Source organism: Apteryx rowi, unplaced genomic scaffold (assembly GCF_003343035.1).
Source record: "Apteryx rowi isolate R43461 unplaced genomic scaffold, aptRow1 scaffold_514, whole genome shotgun sequence".
Lineage (NCBI taxonomy): Eukaryota > Metazoa > Chordata > Aves > Apterygiformes > Apterygidae > Apteryx > Apteryx rowi.
This window is the reverse complement of record NW_020450777.1, coordinates 496,810-521,489: the sequence shown is the minus strand read 5'-3', so window position 1 is coordinate 521,489 and position 24,680 is coordinate 496,810. Positions and strand designations below refer to the sequence as shown.

General features: G+C 36.0%; 1 protein-coding gene across 1 annotated transcript in view; it reads left to right on the top strand.

Annotated features, from left to right (window-relative positions):
* RIMS2 (regulating synaptic membrane exocytosis 2) overlaps positions 1-24,680 on the top strand; it is a 403,032-nt gene that overhangs the window by 38,780 nt on the left and 339,572 nt on the right. The window contains exon 4 of the mRNA XM_026080279.1: positions 639-949. Within this exon, the coding sequence (XP_025936064.1) occupies positions 639-949 (311 nt within the window). The remainder of the gene's footprint in view (positions 1-638; positions 950-24,680) is intronic.

The window sequence follows — 24,680 nt, the reverse complement described above, 5'->3', positions numbered from 1 at the left end:
CACCTGGATGCAATCCTGTGCAATGTGCTCTAGGTGACCCTGCTTGAGCAGGGGGGTTGGACTAGATGATCTCCAGAGGTCCCTTCCAACCTCAGCGATTCTGTGATTCTTGAAGTCAGCTTCTTCAGGTAAATGCAAGATACAGAGCCCAGCTGATGTAAATCAGCAAAGCATTTTGGAGGATGATAAAATCATTTGTTCGCAACAGCAGAGAATCTTTTCCAGTGTTCCTTTCTCTAACTTAGAGAATGATTTAACTGTGTAATTAATTTTTTATGCCTTTTTTGTTTTTTATTGTCCTCATTGTTTGGTCTTCCTTTACAAATCTGCAAATGTTAATAGGTAGATGCTTTAAATATATACGTCTACTATCTATCCCGTGTACTGTAAATAACAAAACAGAAGTAGCATAAAAATGTTTTGTATTTATACTTTTATTAAAATACTGTCTTTCAAGGTTGTAAAGGCAATTTTGTTGTGCTGTGGATAAATTTCTTGCAACTTTATCTTATAGAAGGAAAATTGCATTCTTTCCACCTTTGGAAATGGCAGCAAACAGTAGATGTATACTTGACCAAAACTTTGGAAGCACTGTGTTTACAAGCTAACAGATTTTCCATTCTCATATCTTTGAACAGGTAATGTGGGTATGTAACTTGTGCCGAAAACAACAAGAAATCCTCACAAAATCAGGAGCCTGGTTCTATAACAGTGGATCAAATGCATCACAGCAGCGTGATCAAGAAGGCATTAGAGGTCTACGGAACGAGGAAGCACCTCAAGAGAAAAAGGCAAAGCTCCAGGAGCATTCGCAGTACCAAGGACCATCAGGTGACATATCCACACAAGCTTTGGACAAAAGCAGATCTCAAGGGCTCACAAGACAAGACTCAATTAAAAATGGTTCAGGTGTAAAGCACCAAGTAACGAGTGACACAACATCAGACAGGTAAGAAAGCTTTTAATCTTTATACCAATAAGATCTGTTGAATTTATGCTACAAATTTTATTTTTTTATCTTATTTTTATTTTATCTCTGCATACCAGGATTTTTGAAACAACTCTATTTTAAGCAATAAGCACCTGAGGAGCCGTTTATGTTCACATGGTCATAGAGAGTGTGCTTTCTTCCTCCCTTCTCAGAAAAAGAACACGTGGAAAATGACAGAGTGTGACAGGCCTTGTCCATGTGCTTGCAGCTGTGTTGAAGCTTAGTCATTGTCCTATCCAGAAGGTTTCTGTATTTGTTGTAACAACAGCTAACTGCCTCAGTACTTTGTGGCAACTTACTTTATGGCAGAATTTTTGTAATTCTAAACTGCTTCAAAATAAGGCTTAAAGAGGCAGGTTAATGGAAGATGGTGGCTGTTCAGACTACCTAATTAAAGCATCTTGTAGTGTGTGCTGTATAGAGAATGGAAGATGGTGAAATCTTTGTGTGAGGACCTGAATTTTTTCATGGTTTCTCATTTTCTTACTGTTAATTCTTGTCATTAGTACCAATGGTTGTTCTTTGGTTTATCTCAGTGTTACCTGGCATTGCTTAAAACTAGTGTGATAGGACCTAGACTTGGCCAGAGGCTGGAGATGAAAGTGCCCTCTCTTTTTCTTGAAGTGATTATGCCAAAAGGCACCAGAAGGCTCTCACCCCTGCGACTATGTTTTACTGTGACACAAAAGTAAAAACAGTTTAACTAAATACATTGAGTTTCTTTCTAAACAAGACTAAAATGGGACTTAAAATATGGTGGAAAGGGAAAGAAGAGAGTGAGCTTGGTCACATGTTTGCAGGGAAATGATATCTTCTCTCTCCAGAGACTTCTACTTGCCTTGAAATTTGTCAGCCAGAGCAAGATCATCTGGCAACCTTCCTCTGCTGCCCAGCCATAACTTTTTTAACAATATTTATACAGCAAGATTGAAACAAGTTAGACAACTGTAGTATCTTTTGCAACTAATATAATTGAAATTGTTTTCCTTTCCCCTTATCTCCTGTATTCCACCATATTTTATTTCCTATATTTGGTCTTATTTGGAAACAGATTGAATGTAATTAATCTAACCTTTTTTGTTTTACTTATTCTGCCAGTTGCCCTTTGCTCTGATTTTGGCTAATGAGTTCAGCACTTGCTGGCTCTGAGTGCTCCTTAATAACATTCGTGGTCTCTGAGAACTAGACTGTGGAAGCTGACAGCTTAACTCTCTGCTGAGGAGCAGCAGGCCGAATGAGAGAGAATGATTCTCTTTCGCTCGCGCTCACTCTTCCTAGCTCTCTTTCTCATTTGCTCTCTCTTTTATTTGCTTCTTAATTTTGCCAGGAAAATGGAATCATACATAGTTTGATGACAGAAAAATAATTTGATGATAGAATAGCAGTTTCTTGTTCTTCTCAGCAATAATTTAACTCCCAAAGTGTTTTTATGTTATATGAACGCAGGAAGGGAGGGGAGAGAGGGACATATAAATAAATATAAAATTCAGGTATGTAATATGCATGCTTTTATTCTAAGCAGAGGTATATGGTAAGCATTGACAGTGTAAAAGGGTATTTATCAACAGGAAAAATGTAGACTTCATGCTGGAGATCAGAATCATTCTGCTGATCGTGGTCAGCACTGCCCAACAAATTGTTTAAATCCAGATTGCTTTTTCAGTCATTATCCCTTTTCTGTTTATCTGGATACTCATTCAGATGTTCCTTAACTGACATATGTAAGTATACTTATAATGTATTTATGATAAATATTACATGCTCTAGAAAGTTAGAGGGTCTTGTGAATAATTTTCTTGACTGGTGTTCCTCACATAAACTGTCTTTCCTTTGATTGAGATATTGAATAGAACTCCTTGATGGGGCTGTTAGAGGGGAATGTCAGCGTCCCTGAGAGAGACTGTCCCAGCATTCAGTGATACAGTTAGATCTTAAATTTGGACCTGTATATGTTGTGATGCCATTGCTGTTCTTAGCAGTAATACTGGGAAGGCTTACAATTTATTGCATTCAACTGCTAAGACGTGTACATAATATAGTATTAGCTTACTAGTAAAGCAGTGCATAATAGTAACAACAATTTGATATAATTTTAAGAGTAATTTTTGTAAACTCATATATATTCTACTTATTGGTCAAGTTAAGAAAACTTTTTTTTTAATCCATTTAAAACTTGAAGCTGTGGTCAAGCAGTTATATTCATTTTTTTTCTGTAGGCTTCTGGTCTCTCATGTTGTCTTTTTTGAGTACTTTATGATAGGTCTTTATTTTCTTAACATTAGCTGAAGGAACCAGCCAGTAGAGAAACACATTACATGAAAGAGGATCATGACGGTTCTTTTGTTATTCCTAAGTAATTCCACCCAGAAGCTGAGCTACTCTGGGATGCTAGACCATTTGTCTAGATAAGTTAAATCCAGGAAAAAGGAAGTGGCAGATCAAAATGTCCGAAATGATAGGGAAATAGCAAAAAAAGTCTGAAATATTTAGAAGTGGTTGTTTTTTATCTAGGGCAGTCTAAGTCGAAGCAATTATAAAATGAAAACTATATTGTCTCAATTTTATTTTTTGTCCCAAACACATTAGTTTCAACACCAAAAACAATTTGGTAAGTTAAAAACAATAAACCATTTGTTAAAACAGTATCTCTAAGACTGTATATGGTTTTTTTGTTAGATGAATAGAATGATAAAATGTCATTTTTTCTGAAGTCCTGCCTCAAAGTTCAGAATTTATTTTCAAAATTCATTTTAATATACATCTAAAAGGTTGTATCAGCAAAGCTAGCTATATATTGGTTTTATTTTCTTTAAAATTAATTTGTTTATATTAGCATAAGCACTGTGTGTTGTATTGATGTTCTGCATAAACTTTTACTGTAATTTTAAAGCCTTTTTCCCCCAGATTTGATTGCATTTAAGTAATTTGGTTTATAATGCTTAATTTGTGTGTATATACTGATGGCCATAGCAAAGTCTGAAGATGATAGAATTATTTTGTGGGGATTTTTTTACATTTCTTAAAGAATATTTTCTCAAATCAACACATTTTCAGTTAAATCTAGAAATTGCTTTGTTAAATATCCTTAATGGTTTGGTATTGGAAGAGTTGCAGCGTCCTTTGATGTTAYAGCAATCATTACTAAGTAATTCTTCAAATAAGGTATTACATATCTTGGTCRTCTGGAGACACTGGTTGGTCACAGAAGGAGGGGCAATATTCACTCACTAAATCCCAAGAAGGTCAATTCCATTTTTGTTTTGCTCCTTACTATTTCTCTTTTGTTTTTGTTTTTGTTGTTGTTGTTGTTGCTTTATGTTCTTGAGTAGTGCTCAATGTATTTTGTGTTATGCTGAATTCTTAACTAGTATTATCCTTTATTAAAATAATACTCAGTTTCCAACATCAGACCAGTATTCTGTTCCCTTGCTGGATGTAAAAGTCCCATTTGCAATCAGTAGAACCTAAACTACTCAGACAGAAAGGTACTTGAATGTAGATCCTGACTGAGTGATCTGAAATTTGTTGCCTCAGAGACATCTGGGATGATTTTGGATTGCACATTCTTCAGGGTTGTATTTCTTATATTGGATGCATTGCAGAGGAAAACAGAAGTCAAAATCTATTCAGCAGCAAGTTGTACTTACCACCAGCAGAAATGTCTTCCCTTATTAAAATTTTTTCTAGTCCATATCCAATATTTAGAATATGTCTTACAGTGCTTACCCTGCTTTCTGTGAAATAAGTACATGGAGAAGTTAGAGCCAGCAGGCATGTTATAGGATCCAGTGTTACATTGCTTTCAGTAACTGGTCACCTTATGTCTCACATTGACTGAGGTGAGACTGACATAATTTGTATTCCATGGAGATCTTCTGCTAAGGGCAGTTAAGAAGTAACCACGCATGGTGGTTTTCATAGACATCCTTGCGAGCAGAGTGTGGATGCTGCTAGACCATAATGCTAGACTCTTGAAAAGTGTCAAATGATGTGAATCAAAGAAATGCAAAATATTACTGTATGTATAGATTTAAACGGTCCATTCTGAGATCTGCTGTGCACAGATGGGAGAGTTATGGCTGTTATGCTTTGCAGTTCTCTAATCTGTGCTATTCAATTTTAGATTATTTCTGGATTATACAAAAGGGTCCTTTTTGTTATTTTGATCAAAAGCATTCATGCACTCTATTGCCCTCAAGACCTACACTACTCATCATACAGTATGTTTCCTTTCTAGCGACAAAATCATCTGAAAAGATGTTTGGGGKTTTTTTCAGTCATTTTGTAGAAGATGCTTGTGAAATGGCTGACTTCCTTCCTAAGCCAAAGGAAATGTATATAATGTCAGTTGGGGAACGGGAAACCTTAATGCTCATCCCAAACTCTTTATAATGCGTCATTCTGTTTGACTGAATTGTTAGATCTTTAGGTGATATTCCATGTTTGAGTTCTACCATAACTATTTTTCTTACTCCCAGTAGGACTGGTCAGTTGTAAAGCCATTGCAGTCATTTCCCAAATCTGACTTTTTGTGACATTCCAGAGGTGTTGCTTCAGGAACCTCTTCTCTGTGTATCTGGCCTTGCACAATCCTTTTTAAGTGGTAGCTGCCTTGATGTATGAAAAAAGCCGTGAATCTTCCTGGTACTGGCTTACGATTACGTAACCATTTCTGATGTCTGTGTGAAATGCTGTTGTGTAGTTGAGGTAGATAAGAATTGATTACCTTTTTTTTTTTCTAATCTATCCTATATGAATCCAAAATGCTTTCCAAAGTTCGAAAATATTAACTTTAACTTCACAATACATATTTTTCATACATTCCTCTATTGCTGTAAAGAAAGCACTCCTCAAGGATATTTTTGATGAGGTTCAATGCAAAAATGGTGAAAATATTGTGAGAAAGTTTGTTTTCATGTTTCATGAGTTAATTTACTATTGCTCTATCTGTGAGAAGGTCAGCCATACTGAAAAAAGAGAAGGGGTTCTTGGTACGTGTAAAGATCATGTTGGACTGATTTGGAGCAAGACTAATGAATAAGGCTCCCTCACCCCTTTCCAGATTAACTGTAAGGATATGAACCTAAATTATAAAAAAACCAAAATGAAAACGGCAAACTGAGAGAGTGAGGAGCTGCAGAGTTGTACAACAACAGTATCTGTTTTCCAGGCCAGCAGACACAGATAAAATAAAATAGATATTGTTTCATCTCCCACTGCCCTCCTCCTTGCCTTCTCCTTTCAAAGATGCATATGTATTCTTGGGGTTCATTTTCTATCATCTTCCCTTTTCTTTTTCATCAGAAAAAATAGGTTGTTCATAGCAGTTTCTGCCCACTGGTGAGTCCAGGGGGTGCATTTTATTCTGGGTAGAAGCTGCAAACAAGACTGTATTGAGGCTATTTGGGTCTGAAGATGCTTAGGCCATTTCAGGTTTTGAGGAATATTTTCTTTATGGAATATATACATGTGTGATTCCCACATATAAAGGTTTTGTTCTGTTGCATTAGCAATGGCAGCAGAATGAAAGTGGTCCCCTGTGTCCCTTTGCTCCTGTTCGTGGAAGGAGTGCCCGTCTGAGCCAGCAGCCTGGGCTCTCTCTTCTGGGACTGCAATGAGGATGTTGGGGAGTGAAAGGAGATTAAGAAAGAGGCCAAAACAGGAATGAAGAGGAGGAGAAAGGAAAAAGCACACATAAGCTAGCTGAGAAACATCAAAGAGCAGCATGAATTAAATAAATGAAAAAGTGCGTCCTTCTCTGTTTCAGGTTGTATCTTTTTCAAATCACTCTTCTTTAATTACTGAATTTTGAACAATGATTGATACTTGGAGAACACCACTGACACTGCTTTATTGTAGTTTAAAACATGACAATGTAACAGGAGTCAGTCAGTTACAGGTCTTTCTAATAGTCTGAAGACTGGCCATTTCCCAAGATTATCACTATTTTTCTTCTGCAGCCTAAGCACTTATGTCACAGCACTGTAGGGCAGCCTCTGATTTTGACTGTTTCTGGTTTTGAGTACTGAGTTGAGAGATCTTTAGCTCAGGTGTCTTAAAAAAGTGTGCAGTCTTTACTTGGAGTTGTGGGTACTAAGCATATTTGAAAGTAATCTCAGGCTGAGTAAAATAGAGGCATTTTAACATTTTTACCTATGTTTTTCCAACTGATTACATATTTCAGGACTGTGAGAAATACTGAAAGAGTTATATATAAACAGTGTTTAAAATAAGGGAGTTGGGTATCCAAGAATTGGAATGACAATGGCATGTGCAAATTTCTTCGTATCTACCTAGCAGAATGCACAGTATCCGTTAAGGACAACAGTGATTTTAAATTTTTACAGTTGATTATATATAACTAACATAAATTGATTGTTTTTAATGTCGTTGATCACTGCAATGAAAAAATACTCAATTGTTGAGAAAGCATAAAAATATGCTTTCACTTCATGAATACATCTAATGCTTAGTAGAAGAATTTTGCAGGTGAGTTTGAAATTGAGTCAATATTCCTTTCCATGGATGAGTGCAAAGAGCTGTCATTTGCTTCTGCTGGTGCTAGAACAGGATTCAAAATTTGGGCATTAGCGGTACCCTACAATATTTTGAACATATTAATTTAAGATTTAAGTTTTATGAGATTTGAACTGCATCCAAAGAAAGTTTTGCCTTTGTCTTCCTGCTGCTATTCCAGCATTTCTTCTCCACGCTGGTAGGCAGCTCTTGGCGTTGCAAAGTGAAAGCAATGTCAGTGTGAAAATTGTTGTTTCAGTGGTTCTGCTTTTGTTTCTTGTACTGCCTGTCCCTCCATTTCAGTATATGCTGTGAATGTTTCTTGGGGTAATAACTCAGAACAAGCGAGTTAGGTTCTTCATGATAGAACTCCTCTTTTTGTTATTTTGTACCTTTTCATAAAGGTCTAGGAGGGTGGATCACAGTTTTATGGCTATTCCCATAATTTCCAAATACAAACCAAAGCTAAGTTTATCAGTTGTCTGAATCTGGAATGACAGATTTCTTTTTCTGTGTTTTTTTTTCTTTTCTGTGTTTTTTTTCYTGTGTTTTTTTTCTGTTTCTATTTTTTTTTCTGTTTCTGTGGTTTTCTTCTGTTTCTGTTTTGGTTTTCTTTTTCTGTTTTGGTTTTCTTTTTCTGTTTTGGTTTTCTTTTTCTGTTTTGGTTTTCTTTTTCTGTTTCTGTGGGTTTTTTTTGCTGTTTCTGTTTTGGTTTTCTTTTTCTGTTTTTTTTTTTTCCCCCCACCTAAAATATCAGGACAGCTAATGAGTTGTTAAGAATTTTTTTCAAATGTTGCTTTATGTGAAATTACTTTCTTTTATTATTATTTTAAGCTAGCCTTCTTTGCCTAATACCAAGTAGCAAAAACTCTGTGCCTCTGATTGGTAATAGATAGAATTTGGAGTCCTTTTTCAGAGAAAACTAATCTGTTTGGAGAAGAAAGAAAGGGAAGAGGTAAATTTCCTAGCTGTAGCAGAATGAGCCTACTTTAGTATACAGTCTAAAGCTGCTGCACTTCTTTTCAAACATTAAAGAGTGTTTTAATTAAATATGTAACAAAGAGGTTGAATCCCAGCTTTAAATGAAAGTCTGAACTCAGCGGTAATTATAGAGCTCTACCAGCTCTCTCTGTAGTGAGTAAATCTCATGGTGGTTTTAAGGAATTTCATTTTCATGATTTGCTGTAGAGCACCTTTTAAAAAATAATTCTCTTGTAACATAATACCTGTATTTTGCTTATTGTTATTGATTACTTGAGCTTTCCCTAATTATGCATATTTGTTGCACTGAAAACTATCACTTACCACTTGACTTTTCTCTCAGTCTTGCACTGGCTGAAGAAATAAAACAATAAATAAAGCAAAAATCAATACTCATCTATGAGCTTAGAAAGATGACCGCTGTTTCTGAAGAGAGGAAACATAGAAGTCTAATGAAAATTCTGTCAAAAATAAAAACAGTATTTGAGTTTCTAGCATTTGGCAGCACCAATATTGTATTTGTAGATTTCTTACTGATATATATTACATATCTTCATTTTGAATAATACCATGGGATCTTCATGTCATGTTATGATAAACCAACTTCTTATATAAAAGCAAGCTGGGACACTTTTTCCTGTTACATAGGAGATTCTTGGCCTGTAAAGCCTAACTTGTTACAGAAACCTTTCCTTTCAGCCATATTCCTTACATTTTAGTCTGCATTATGAGGGGCTCAGCCTGTCCAATTCAGAGATTGTGTCATTAATCAATCTGTACCTCATTTGCTGTAAGTGCTGGTATTGAATCTCTCATAGTAGAACGAGAGAAGAGGAGCAAGAACTGAGGAACCAGAGGTGGGGTCATGCAAGCTGGGAGATCTGTTAGTACTGCTCTGGCCTATAGCTATGCTCAGGAGGCCTTGTGCAAGCAGAGAGGATGTAAACCTAATGTAAATCCCAGAGAGGAGGGCTAGAATGTGTCTGTGTGKGGGGGGGTTGTCCTTGTGGGTGTATGTGAGCACAGAAGGGAGTGAGCAATCGAGAGAAAGCTGTCCCACGGCTGGGAAAAGTCTTTATGTATGCTGTTGTTGTTCTGCAGAAGATATAGCTGTTGAAAATGCTACACAGAACACTTTTTCTTATGTTTTGGTGACATATGTTTTGCTGAAATGCAAAATATCCGGGCCAAATCAGGGGAGCTGGAAAATGTTTTCAGGTAATTGGAGAAGTCAGAATGGGTCTTTCGTTCTGAGGTGACATGGGAGAACAGCCCATTGTCATCAAGAGTAGCATGGGGATGGGAGAACTGTGTCAGCCGGGGTCTTCCTTCTTTGTACTGATTATTTCAAATGGCTTAATGTTAAAGGGAAGCATGTGCAGCACTCTCTTGCTGGCTTCCAGGAACTGTTAATGCAGAATGATCTCAGGGCACTCTTGATACTCAGTGCTGATATTCAGTATCTTTGGAATGGAGGTTGGCCTTCCATTGCACTGTTATGCTTCTGTACACCACAGCTGTGTCTGCAACTGTGATATTAGACCATTCATAATCTAAGTCTCTAAACAGAGATCTCAGCTGTATGAGAATATTGGACATTTTTATTAAATGCTAACAGCAGTTAACATTTATAGAATTAAATGGAGTATTGCTTTCAGCTAGATTACTGCTGAAAGAAAACAGTATCAGAAAAAATTGAGGGTGGTAGCATTTTTAATTTAATCTTTTTAATTAATGAGGCCAGTACCTTTCTGGGTTGATCATATCTTTTCAGACTGCTGTTTTGTGGACCTTGCACAAACATGAATGTTAATGCTCACTGTGTATTCATAATCCCTAGTTGTGCTGTGCTCTGTACTTTGGAGACAAATTTCTCTTCAGCAATGTAAATAAAAGATTTTGTTTGAATTTCGTATTTAAAAAATTGGTGTATAAAGGTGAACAAGTTGCATCTGTGGAGTGCAGCCCAGTGAAATGGCTAACATATTAAAGAATTCCTGTTAAGTCATGTTTATAGTTTCTGGCAGCAAAGTGGTTCTGGAATCTGCAGGAAGCCATTCAATGAATGGGCTTTAATTTTCCTACTTTTTACCATAGCTATAAGTGCTGAATTAAAATAAAAAATGAACATGAATAATTATTACTGTTTTGATTCTTTATTTGGCTCTTTCTTTGTGCCTCTAGAAGACACAGATAATAAAGCAGCTACTTCTTTAGCGCAATTTAATTGTCATTTATCTTTTAGATTGCAAGATTAATAATTTTAGTAAATGTAAATCTATTTTACTAAGTCACATTTGAGGAAAGATAACTGAAAAGTGAATGTGACACATAATAGGACCAGGGTGGCCATATTTTCATAATTAAAAATTACAGTATAAAAAGGTACCATTTTGTTTTCTTATCTTTCTTATCTTTGCATGGTTATTCAGTTTGTTTTTCTGCCCCTTCTTCCGTATCTTCCATTTCTTTCTTTTAAATCTCCTTTCCAAAGCCAAATCCTTGCTTGTCTCTGTCTACTCCAGAGTACCTTTTTGGTCTATTGTGTATTATCTTCTCTGTCTCACTGATGTGACCTCTTACCAAATTCTGGCTAGGCGTTAGAAGTGTTGTCAAAAGTATACTGATGGTGGTCCTTCACATGAAGACAGACTTGTTCTTTTCTTCTCTAACCTGGTTCTTTTTCTCTCCCCTAGCTCCAGCTCACCTCTCTTCCTCAATTTCCAATAGCACTGTAATCATGCATAAGTCTCATCCAAGATTTGCGGTGATATAAATGTGAGCTTCCCTCCTAGGCTTTGAGAAATCCTCATTTTGTACCTTTCAGTGAAAACAGGTCTCAGTGTATTCTTTACTAACCAAAAGAAAGATGGCTGTAGATGTTTTAAGGGAATAGTCCATCAAATGAGTTCAGTACAATGTCATGTCAAGCTAAGTATATGAGTGACCTGAAATCACTGAGTAACTCTAAATTACACAGTGCAGTGTTAAAATCTAAGCTAATACCTGCATATGATATACAGTGGGTTGTGTGAATGCAGCTTAATACTCAGAAGTAGCTCTGACATCTCTGCACTGTACAGCGTCGTGCCCTGTAATCGTGCCCTTCTGTGTCACCAAATCTCTCATCCTAGCTCAGGACAGCCCTAGTGCCCACTTTTGCGTTACTGGAGTTCGTGGAAATGATACTAGGGACCTCAGTAACTGTCGATTCATGTTCACAGAATAACAAGAGGTTAAGTTGCTCCAGACACAGCATTCCTAATTTCTGGTCCAGTATTTTGTCAGTTAATATTACATACTTGAATGGCTCTCTAGTTGTAGTTTATCTGTGGAAATGAGTTTTCAGCATGCCGTTTGCAATAGTATGAACCATGAACTTTGCTGCAGGAAACCTGTTTTCTTTGGCAAAAGGAAAACAGCAAGGACAGCAGTTCTTATGGTAATATCTTGATAGAAAGCAAAGCCTTTTAACTGCAAGACATTTTTTTCTGTAATGACTTTGTGAAAATCTTTAGATGGACTTTAAATGATAGACTCCTTGATGCTGAGTAAAAGAAAAAGAAATAGTCATCAAGTCAGATGAAATTAAAGCAGAAATCCTCTTTTTTTTTTTTTTAATTCCAAATAAACTGTGAGGCTGAAGAGGAGTATTGGTTTCTAAAGTACTGTGTCAGTGCACAAAAACAATTTCTGAATATTAATTAAATCTTACTGACTCTGGCATCAGGCACTGGGATGACTAAAATGGGCCTTTCTCAATTGTATCTTTATGCTTCAGTTAGGATCATGAGGAGTAGTTCAAGCTAGAAGAGGAATCACAATTAGTTCACCAATTTCACCTCCTGAATTTCAACAATTAAACAACTCAACAGTTAGCTCAACAACTTCATCCTTCATGATGCTGACATAATTGCATTTTATCTAAAATGGACATATAATGATTTGTCTTCCTGTATCATTCCTTAACCRCTTAATAGAGCAAAAAATTCTTGAAAGAAACCCAGGCTAATGCGGTTTTGCATTTCTTAAAAAAACCCATGTATTTCATGTGCATTCCATGTCTAGTAGCTCAAGTAAATGCCTTGATTGGAGTATTTGTTTTAATTTAGAGAATATATCAAGATTTGAAGCAAGAAGTTGGATCTTTGAATACAGGAAAGTTGAATACAAAAGTGTAATGCTTTGAAATTGCTTTGGATGATGGTACACTGACTACATGGCAGTAATGACCGATGCACTGGCATAATCAGGATCATTTGTTCTTACATACTTACTTCTCTCCTCCTTCAAATAATTGAAAGTATTCATATGAAAAGTCTATGTCATATATGTAGTTATTTACAAAAACTCTTGGTTATTCTCAGAGTTAATCCCGGTGAAGGTGATTAAACCCAGAGCTTTTCCTCAAGACAAGCATTTTTGATTTCATGCTCTATGTGGCATTTGTACTTCCCTCAGAAGCATTTTTTCCTCCCTGAAAATAAGATTTATTTAGAAAGTTATATTGTGGTGCATCACAAAGTATCATGAAACCTAGCATTTATGAAAATAATAAATTAATAAAAYTAACCCTCCTCCTCACCCCAAAGCTTTTAACTTAATGGCCAGCAATGAATTTGTTGCTATTACTCTGCTAATGTAAGAACTCTGGTATTAAACTGAAGTCTTTCCAAAGTAAAATATTTACACTATGCCTTAATGCTTATAAAACCCAGGCTCCATGACACTGTCGAAAGAAATGAGTTCCAGAGATGTGTGATCATCAGGAAAATATTCTTCTGGTATCTATGAATTGTTTTATTCTAGTCAGCTGAAGATGGAAGCAACCCAGAGACCACAAATCTTACAATTGCATGAATGAAGGATAAATTAGTCTCTTAGAACTGGTTCTGAAGGTATGAAAGCTTCCAACTTGTATCCAGTGTATTGAAATGCAGCAGAAATGAATAAACAGTCCACTGCCTAGATATGTTCTTGTAGCTCCTGTTCCACAAAACAAAAAGGTCACTCTTTGCCTTACTATCATTTGGAGAAAGATCTGTCTTCTAGTTTACTCATGTATTAGCTTTGGTTTCCATCACAGATTACCTGGACACTTTACCACTCGCCACAAGTTTTGAGGCCCTTTAAGATCCAAATCAGTCACCTGAAAGTAGAGGTACTGCAATAAATATCATAAGATATGCCCAGGTGACAGAAAATAATTTATAAAATTACTCAAACTCCCAAGTTCACCTGGAATGAGGGCCAATTTCTACACCATATAACCACACCATGACTTCAAGATCAATGTAACTGTGTTTTCTTTTCATCATAAGGAGCTTTGTGATCAGCCTGCTCACCTAAAAAAGTGTTTGTGTAAAGGATCTCATCCAAAGAGTACGAGAACTGCATTTCACAAGGAGAACATTATTCTCACTGGTTTTCCCTCTCTCTTTACCTGGGTGTGTGTATTGAATTCGTCACCATGCTGTGTGCATTTACATGATCAGTAACCATCAAGATGCTGTTGCAGGATGTAATTTTTGCTGTCTGCTTTGTGTTAATAATGTCTTCTCTTAAATTGGTGTAATTTGGAGAATAAGACATATATATATGTATACATATATGCACACAGACACGTACACTTATATACATACATGTATGTATAAATATATACATGCACACACACTAACTTTCTATGAGCACTTTGGAAATCAACCTTCCTTTTGAATTACTCATCCTGATGTGGGGAAAAAAAAAGACATGTCTGAAGACTATTCAGTTTGCATTCGTGGCTACCATTTTTAACATTTTACATTACTAGCTACAAATACAAATTTATTAGTAATATTTTAGATCATCTTTTTTTCCTGAAAGGTTACAAATGATAACTTTTGACAAAAATGAAGAACAGAAATAGTGTAGTAGATGAAGATTTCCATGTAGATGCATTGTTTCAAAAATCAATCGAATCTCTGTTTTAGGCCAGCACTTCTTGCCTAGTGAGACATGTCTCATTGGTGAACCACCCGGAACTGCAAATGAGGCATAATGCAGGATTCATGTACTGTAATGAGGTGCAAAGAAATACCAATTGATTGTGAGTCAGGTGAAGGTTAAGCTGGTTGAAATATGCTACTCTGTATGTRCAAGCATCCTGTAAGGTGCAACATCTACTGCATATATAGCCTACTGTGTCAATGTGTATTACACATACTCCTCTGCTTGTTCAACCAGAGAGTGTACCGTCTTCCTTCTGCCAGGTAATGCAGCTATTCCTGTAGTCAAGGAAATAAAGTCTCAGTTAGACCTTTTCTAAYTCTGATTGCCTGATTCTTCCATCTTAATGATACTCCTTTAATTCTGTTTTTTATATTACTTATATATTTTATATCACATGCGTGAACATGCATATTTGTTCATACTAAAAGCTTAAGTGGTGTAGCTATTCCAGCAAAATGTCAGACACTGAGAAAAGTAGGGAACTGACTACAGTGATCATTCTATGACCCAGAACTTGTAGACATTCTTTTGTGGAGAAGAACAGATGTACTTCTCCTATAGTAAGCCTACCAGTCCCACAGAAGTGAAACAAACTTAGCAGTATTTATGAGTTGTTCTAGTGCGACCTAGAATCATGGTCTTGTAGGTTAAAGAAGCATTTTCTATCTTTGTTAGACAAATAGGTAGATTTTTGTTTGACAAATGCATTTTCTGCTCCTGCAGCTGTTTAGGTAGAGTTAATTATGCTTTGGGTCAGGGCAGTGGATTAAATAACATGTATCCCTTGATTTGTATGACTTCTTGTTTTATATGGGAGATCTACCATCAATAAGAATTTTGCTAAAAAACATGCAGATCCATAATGTGCTTGAATTATATGTTGGGACAATGTGCTGAGTGGGAGTAAGGGAGAGTTAGCGCAAACCTGTTCTTTTATTTTTTTTCTGACATGGTGTCAGAACACAACCAAGAAAAGAATTGCAAAGTGCTCCCAGATTCAGCAATAGAAATGCAACCATAGAGTTATACTGCCTAAATAAGGGACTTCAAGGATAAGGCTACTTCATTAAACCTATTTTTGGTCACTCAGGCATTTTTTGGTCAGATAAATTGTTTTTTACATGTCCCTATTTCTCTCTGTTGACTATATAGGAAGAAAAAGATGGTTAGACTCCTAAATTAGGGACCTTAGGCATTTATATTTAAGTGGAATCTGAGTGTCTGTGTTGATAGCTTCAGATAATGATTCAGATGATCTAAATTCAACCTCTGAATGTGTGTAAAACCTATAACATATCCAATTTTAAGCACAGAGTTTCCTAAGCAATGAGGCACAGCCTGTGCGTAGTTAGAAATGCCAGGACTGGTAAGTTGGGCAGGAACTAGGCATTAGAACTTTGTTGTGGATCAGAGGGAGGCAATGGGGTACTTAAAAAGTAGTGTCTGGAATTGTTTTTATGAACATGTCACATAGAATACAATATTTTTAGCAAAATCCAAAGTGATACTGAAGTTGTGTCTTATGACTTAAAAACATGAACGAATACAGTGTTTGAGTTTTCTTGTTGGAAAGCAGAGGGAAAATCTATTTTATTTAGAAATAGCTTCTATAGTTGAGAATTTGATCTGACTTGCATGAAAATTTCAAATACTAGAGCAACAATATTACATTATTCACATTATAATTTAAATGCTTATGCAAACTGAGCCTCAGATACTTTTATTTTGACACTGTCTAATGAAGTATGCACATTATAGAAGATAACGTTGTTGGAGTACATATGCCATCATATACATTTATGCATATTTATACACACACACACACACACACACATACATATATATATAAAATTAGTGACTAGTATGTATATTAGTTAGTTCATATGCACCTAGGGACTTTAATTGTGTGCCCCAACAATAGAACCCACTTGTGAACCACCTAGAGGCATGGAGGCATTTCTGTTACACTGTGCAAGCTGTATATATTGTGTAGTCTACAGAACAATGAGGACAACAGAGACAGGAGAGATAATTAAAATTAAATATTTCATGTAATTATTTTTCAACTATTCTATATCTTGTCATTTTAAAATAAAATTTCCCATATTATCTTTCAACTAATATGTTAAAGAATTCCATGGAGAGGTTTGTGAAGCCATGATCTATATTGAGCTAAGGAAATTAACCAATAAATGAAAGTTATTCATGTTAAAAATAGCTTTAAAATCATTATAATTGAAAGTATGCCTGGTTCTGAGACTATTGATAGTTTCAAGAAGCAGAACTGTCATGGTAGAGTCATAGATGGTCTATTATCATTAATAATAAAAGTATTTTAAAAGATCACTTTTATGTCTCCCTTGTCCAATTTGATTGTGTATATCCTTCATCTCACTCATTTTGGAAAGTGCAGCTTGTATGGTCAGTGCCAGTTTTTGTATCTGTCCACATTGGGCCTAACAGCAGGATTTCCCAATTGAACATATGGCAAATTTCCTAGGATCTGCCTAAGGAGCAAAATTGGACTAATCCTTCTGTTATGTGAGTTTTAAAAAATACAGATTTTTAACATTGAAATGATTTATAAGTGAGTCATTCAAACAGATAGATCTCATACATCTTCATTTTCTCCCTTTTTTAAAGTGTTAGTTAAGCTGTAATTGGACAAAATAAAATAAAATCTCATCTTCCAGTTATTTTACTTGTAAAATATATTCTTTCCACATTGTAATATGTAGGTAAAACTTCATGTTTAATTTGTTTGCCAACTTACAAAAAGTTTTTATGCCATACTTGTCAATGGATCATAATTAATTATCTTTTACTTAGACCACGATGAGATTTAGAGAAACAAATTGTTTGGTGTCATCACAAGAACTTAAGCACATATAATTAGGCACAGTTGTAGAATTTTGTTTAGAAAGCCCAAGGCTAATCTGGAATCTCTCATCAAGACGTGGCCTTCAGGGCTGATGTAGTCATCATGTAGATGACTTTCTTGGGAATCTGTATATGTCAAGGTTAATTTTGGCTTTCATTAAAAAATAGACATTCACTTGCCTTTTTTGTTCTCTGTGGTGATAACATTAGTTGTTGTGAGAATTTTCACAGTTGGGCATTGTAAAAATATCCAGATCCCCGTAAAGATGCAAAATGGAAGCTGACAGTTTGTTGTTGCGTTTCTCCCTGCTGTGAGCAGGTGCCTTGCAGTAGCCTCAGACCCGCTGGGAGTGCTGCCGTGGCTGCTGGGTGAGCTCAGGACCGAGGTACAGTGCCCAAACTAATTCCCCAGCTCCAAAAGAACAGTCCCAGTACCCGGAACCCACTAGAGGCAGGGTGGTGAAGGGACTGCTTTTCTGGACCTCAATCCAAAGAATGTTGATAGGCAATGGGTATGTTATCACTAATTTAACTGGAATCAGGTTACTAAACAGCTGCTGCTACAGGGAGTTACAGCTCAACATACTCTGGAGAAACAAAGTTCTAGCACCCTAAACACAGAAGTGAGAGACATCTTATCTGAAGTGCTGACATTATTCTCATTTGTGGCCTGAATCAGGTCACTTCAGCTTAATTTCCTGAAGGATATAATAGATACTTTACTTACTTACAGGGTTTGCAATGGTTATGTATTTTTGTAAAGTAAGGAAAAATTATTTCATTAATTATATTACTGCCGGTGGAACAGGAGATAAACTTTGCGGAATCGTGTGTGCATGGAATGTCATTAGCAGCTTGTCCAATGGGATCTGAAGAAGGAGTTATTAAATATAACAGAAATAGGTGGTTCCATGGGCATGAGAATCAGTACAGCCTATAAAGGTTTCCCTTGTTTTTCTGACCTATTTCCTCAATGGTGGAATAGAAGATCACAAAAACTTAAGCGCCTTTTCCTATCACTCATGATTTTTGTGTTAAACTTAAGATGACAGCGATGTGGCTATTCAGGCAGCATCCACATTCTGACTGGCTTTGTACTGCCAGCGTCAATGGGTAGTGGTTTGGTTCTACCCACCTTTCCTTCTGCAGGCACACTGACTGGATCTTTTTCCTCCTATGATGAGGCTGATATTCACACTGCTTGTTAGAACATAATTATTTTAATATTTATGCCTCTTTTTTCCAATTTGGTTGAAATTAACCTGTCTGCTCAAGCTTACTAATGATGGTGATAGTTGGGAGCAATAGTATGGATAGAAAAACAGAGAGAAAGACTGCACAGCTTCCTACATCTCATATTCTTAGTTTTAAAATTCTTTAATTGGGCTAAAAGGGTACAGATTAGTATTAAAAGAAGAACTAGAAGGTGAAATATTTTTCAGAAGAAGGAAATAGAAAAAACATGATATGAACATAGTTAGAATGCCCAGAAATGAAAGTAAGGAAACAGGGAAAGGGTGAAGATACTGGAATAAAAATGCAGGTAAGAGAAGAACACAATTTTAGGTGGTTGGATACTCACACGAACTCATGTTCTTTTATCTTACTGTACTTTGTTAGCAGATATTCTCGGTGATGAGGTTTGCTCTCTTAGCTGGAATTTCAATATCTTCCTTCTTAGATCTGTGACCTGACTACCAGGGAATAAAATCAGTATCACTTTTCCACTCTCAATTAATGTTTAACTCAGTGCAATAAATAGTTCTTTCAATATTTAATTATTTTATGGGAAAGAGAACAGCCTCAACAGCAAAGATAAACTCCCACTTTGGAAAACCCAAGAGAGTATTGATGAGGAGATTTTGGGCATATTTGAGGAGGGCAGAAGAGAAACTTGAGACTCTCTGTCCCAAGACGATGTTCTAACCACTAGGTTTACCTTAATAGAAATAAGGGTGCTTTTTGAATCACTGTCATGTTTGAAATGTCGTCCAGCTCAAGAAGAAGATTCTTTATGGTGATTCCTGAGCAGAGGCTGATGCTCCCCTGCAGCCTGGATTTAGGTACTTATATCCTTCTGGGGTTGAGGCTGTATTTGCATCCCTCTCTTTGTTATTTCCTATCTAAGGTGTTTAGGGTACTGGTTTCTGAGACTTCTGTTCTTAGCTGTTTAAATTTACAGTTGTGAATTTTGCCTTAATTCCTGCTAAACTCCTCTTGTGAAGCTAACCGTTTGCACACTGATGTTATGAAATACTAGTGAACATGTGCTTTATTCCAAAAGAAGCAGTCTGGTTGCATTTCATTTGCAGTAGCAAAGTGAAAAGTGTGTCCTAATACTGAATTTAATTTAAATTAGTTTACTTTTCACACAGGTGGTTAACATCGGTGGCCTTGCAGCCCACAGTGGTACAAGACCACTSATGTTAAAAGCATTTTTTCAGGTGTTTTCTTGCAATAACAAGGAACACTTACATCAAATGATCCCAAAATTTTTATCTTAAATATTTATTTAGATAAATGTTCTGGTGAGGGCAGATTTGAGACCAACGATGGATGCACTACAGGGATTTATTTAGTGTTTATTGCCCGATTTTATTTACTGTCTAGAGGAAAAGAAATAAGGAGGCTTGACCTTCTGTACCTTAAAACACTTTAAACTCTGTACTCCAAGTGACTTATCTCTACCATCTTCTTCTTTGTTTCCATCAAACTGTACTTAAGTAATACCCAATAAATAAGAATGGAATTTAATCCAAAATTGTGCCTGGTAGTAGCTTTTACCACAGAGTGATCTTAAATGCCTTATGAGGTGCAATGCATAGTTTTAATGAGGTTTCATGACTTTAGCTCGCTTAAGCTACAGCTTTCTTTTAACATACTTTCTATATGCCTATAATAAAGAAGTGATACTTCTAAATAATGTATGAGATAACATATTTGAACRTATTGTCAGCTTTCTTTATATAATAGGTTTCCCTTAAGAGCTTCCTGAATTCTAGCATCAAATTTAAAGAGGAAGTTTAATCTTATCTTTGAAAGATAAATATATTTTGACACTGGCTGAAAAAAATCCGTACATTTGGGAGCTTTCTGGAATAATTTTTCTTCAGAACTGTTTGTAGCTGGAGGATGTTTGCTAAGATTCAGCTTGGCTGGAGGAAGAGGTATCTATCTGTATGGAACTCGGTGGTGCCTGGCTTAGGAGAGCCAGCAGTGCTTTTCTGGGCTTCTCTTTTCATGTTGAAATGGGCCATTTCAGCCATGGTGGTGGCACTTAGACTGTCTGGTACTCTTTTTTCCCATTATGTGTAATATATTTAAAGAACTTTATGTAATGTCTGTGAAAACCTTTGTAAAACTGGTGTAGAAATGAAATTGGTTATTACTTATAATCGTAATCATCAGTAATGCATGTATATATGTGTGCAAGTATAAATACACAAAATACTGTAATAAAAATCACCATCAAAATTACTTGAATCAGGCCCTCAAAAGTTAGGAAATTCCAAAATCATGACTGCTTGAGTAAAGTTTGTCTCACCTTATATGTGTATAAGTACAGAGTTAAGGATGTTTTGAAAAAGGAAGCTTTTATACATAGGACCTGTACTACTTTTAATACAGATATCGGCAGGTATAGAGTGCGTGGCTTGCAAGAAGAAAAAAGGAGATATGAAGTGTAAGGAAATTAAATGTCAAATGGAAAAAAAAATCCTGCCTCTTCCAGAATTATGTGAGGCTCTTAACATAGGTGTTTTGAGGATATAATTTCCTAACTTTTTAAAAAAGGAGACTGAATCACTCTGCCCTCCACCACAAGAAGTTTTTGTCATAGGTAGTATAAAAAAAGGTCCCTAGCAGGGTTGGAATAAGGTAACTAGTGCTGTTGTGTTCTCCAGCGACATGTGTGTGCAGGAAACTGCTGTTATGTGTGGTTCCAGTCTCGTTCTGATGCGTTGTGTGCTTCAGCGGGCACAAGTGCTCTGCTCCTTCGCCTTGGTTCTCTGCCCTCCCTCTTGCTCTTGTTTACAAAATGATTACATTTTGGCAAAGGCATAAGTAACTAAAAAAAAGCCTTTATGATAATAAATGTTACCCTTATTACTAAGTGTATCTATGGAGTCTATGTAATAATATAGGCCACATAATAAATATTGGAAAGAAGCAATCAAAAGGGTCTCTGTGAGAGCAATAGAAAGGTCAGGAAAGAAAGGAAACTTTATTTTTTTGTACCACATTTATTTTTTGGAATAAAAAAAATTAATTACATTTCTAGTCAACACTAAATTCAATTTTGATGAAAACCTCCAGATGTGCACACACAAAAAAGAAATTGTTTGTGAATCAGTTTTCTGCTAATAGTGTTGATGGAGTATATGCCTTTAAAAGGATTCCTTTTACCTTTTCCCCATTAAGGGTTTTACTTGCATGAATATTTGAAGTCATTCCTTACACCAGAATTAAATGAAAAAAATGAACAGTTGTAAATATGTATTGCATTTTGTCAATAGTTTTTGAACAGTTTTACAAAAAAGAATGTATGTCGTAACTTCCATTTTAAATATCTGAAAAGGAAGGCATAGAAAGGTGAACAACAAATGTTCAGACCTAGGTTGCAATTGCAGGAGCATTTTGGCTTTGATGACCATCCATAAGCCGCACAGCAAAATGGTGATATATTTGGAATATGCAATAAAATGTTGGTCTTGTACTTACTCAACAGTCAACATTGTCTCCATATTGTTAAGCAGTGTCTATAAGGCTAATAATTATTTGAATACCTTGAATCATTTCTAACAGAAAATTCTATTTCTTGCTGCAGATTGGAAAATGTTGTCTTTCCGATGGAATGTAAAGAGATGTTTTCCTATGACAAACATGAATTTCCCTGTAATATGGGAAAGGTAGTTACAAAGTGTTAACTTTTCATTTTATTATCGCAAAATAGCAATAAATACTCCTTAGTTCCTACTCTAGGAACTCGTTGTTATCAGATTTAGGATACATTTAGCCTAATACTTTTTACCACTTATGGTAATAAATTTCTCAAATAAAAATATGTTTCCATAATGCACAGTATGTTATAGGCAGAAATACAGATACTATATATTGTATAGTACTTTGATACTATATATTGTATAGTACTTTGTAGATCACATGGGTTTTGGGAACAGTTTTATTAACTGATATTTTTTCTGTACATTTTTGAAAGTTTTAATATAAGTGTTAAGAAGAAGTCTTCTATATCCCCTTTACAGACCTGTAGATGAATYCGTTCCTGTTTCCTTTTTTTTTCTTTGAAAAGCTCTGCGTTGTAGCTGCCATCCTTCCGGCCAAAGGCGGCTGGATGGGTACTCCCTTCTGAGCACATCAGTGCAACATTTTAATTAGCTGGAAGGTTGCTTATTCCCATTTCTTCTGGGATTAAAATCACTTTCAGTGGAAGAGCTTTAATAATGGCCCTCATTTTATGCTGGTTTTATCTGGAGATTTTGTAATTAGCCCTAAGATGTTAAAAGCCATGGATAGAAAATAAGACATTCTAAGGAAAATCATTTTAATTGTTATTTTTCAATTTGACATATATTCTGTAATGTTATGTAATGCGATCCTCTAATCTGGCACAAGTATTGAAAGCAAAGAGGAGAAACATGTAGGCAGGATACTTATTTTTTGTACATTTGCTACACGTGTACATGTACTGGGCACATTGTGCTGCAGAATCTCTCTGTGCTGTGTTAGGTGACTGATTCTACTCCTTGCTTACTGATTTCCTATACTGTACGTGTAGCAGAGGCAGAGGCTCCTAAGCCTGTGGCTTTTCCTGCGATTAGACAGGTATGGAGCACCCAGAGAAGTGATTGATTTTGCTCAGTTCTATCATGCCTGATTCTGTGCAATAAACTTTTAAAAGGCTCAGAAGACTTCTTATTTTGAAATGCACTATATATACGAGCAGCCATTGCTTTTGGTGATTTTTCAGCTTTGTGTGATTAATCATTGCCTCAGTGCTGTACATACAGCACCTAACTGATAGAATGTATATTGTTTGCTTTAGCCATGAATTGATACTACATTTACATGTTTGCAATGAAAATCCTGTTATCTCCTGTAAGGTACAGTATAGCTTTTCAAGTACAGGCAAAAAGTCTACTGTTACAGTCTCAATGCTACATGTTATTATATGGAGAATGTGGTATCTATTTTTAGAGTGGTCTTTCTGTCCTGTATAGCTGCCTCTACATTAAAAAAAAGACAAAACAAAACCTGCATACACGGTCAGTGGTGTTAGTCATTTTTACAGGGGAGGGAAGGAGGAGGAGAAGATGCAGAAATCCTCCTCCTCTTAGACAGTAGTAACACTGTGAGGATGCCTGTCCTCATTTTTATTACTTCGGAGATTTTATTGCTGGCAGCCAGATGTGCTGAAACTCCTGACGACAGCATCTATTCACTGTGTGTTTTTAATAGGCTTAGAGAAATATGAGTAGAGTACATGAAAGCAGCTCAGCTTCACACTTCAGCTGGGAATGCCCAAAAAGCTTGCTGCTGGTTAGAATTCTTGCTACAGTCAGGAGAAAGCCGCACGGGTACTAAATCTTCTGCGACTGAATTAGAAGAATAATGACTGTACAATTAACTATCAACCCCTGCTCATTTAGGCACAGTTTTTACAGAGATCAGGAGAAATATGGAACTTGATTGGCATGTTTGCATTTGATGGTGTGTGCAAAACAGATGACTTTTAAGACAGGTGGTGAAGAAAAATAGAAGGGAAGGAAAGAGAGAAAATGCAATTTGAGACACTGCGCCAGGTCTGCAATTCTGTTTTATCTCATTTTCATGGGGTTTTCTCATCCCCTCCAAATATTTTACAAAATGACCTTTTTGGACAGACACTGAACAACACCAGGTAAGTAGAAATGTAACATTTTCCCCTTACTATTTCTATGCTTATATTAATAGTAATCTATTTACATGTTTTTCAGTGGGGTACCTTTATAATTACGCTCTCAGTCATTAATGTTTTTGTGGTAGCAATGAGTATCTTCCATTGGTATTTTTATGTTTTATATCAGGATTTAAATGAGAACTCTATCTGCAGGAATTAACCCAGCACAGATAGAATAAAATATTTAAGATGGGTATGTATCTTTCAAATACATTAGCTGCCATTAGAAGGTAGCATTATTAGGTGTAATCCTTGAAGCATATTAAATATTCATAAACAAATTTGTCTGAGGAAATGATTTCTGTGTGGATGTGGCAGTGAAAGGATTAAATGCTCAAAGCTGTGTCTGTTTAACCATGCATAATTTGT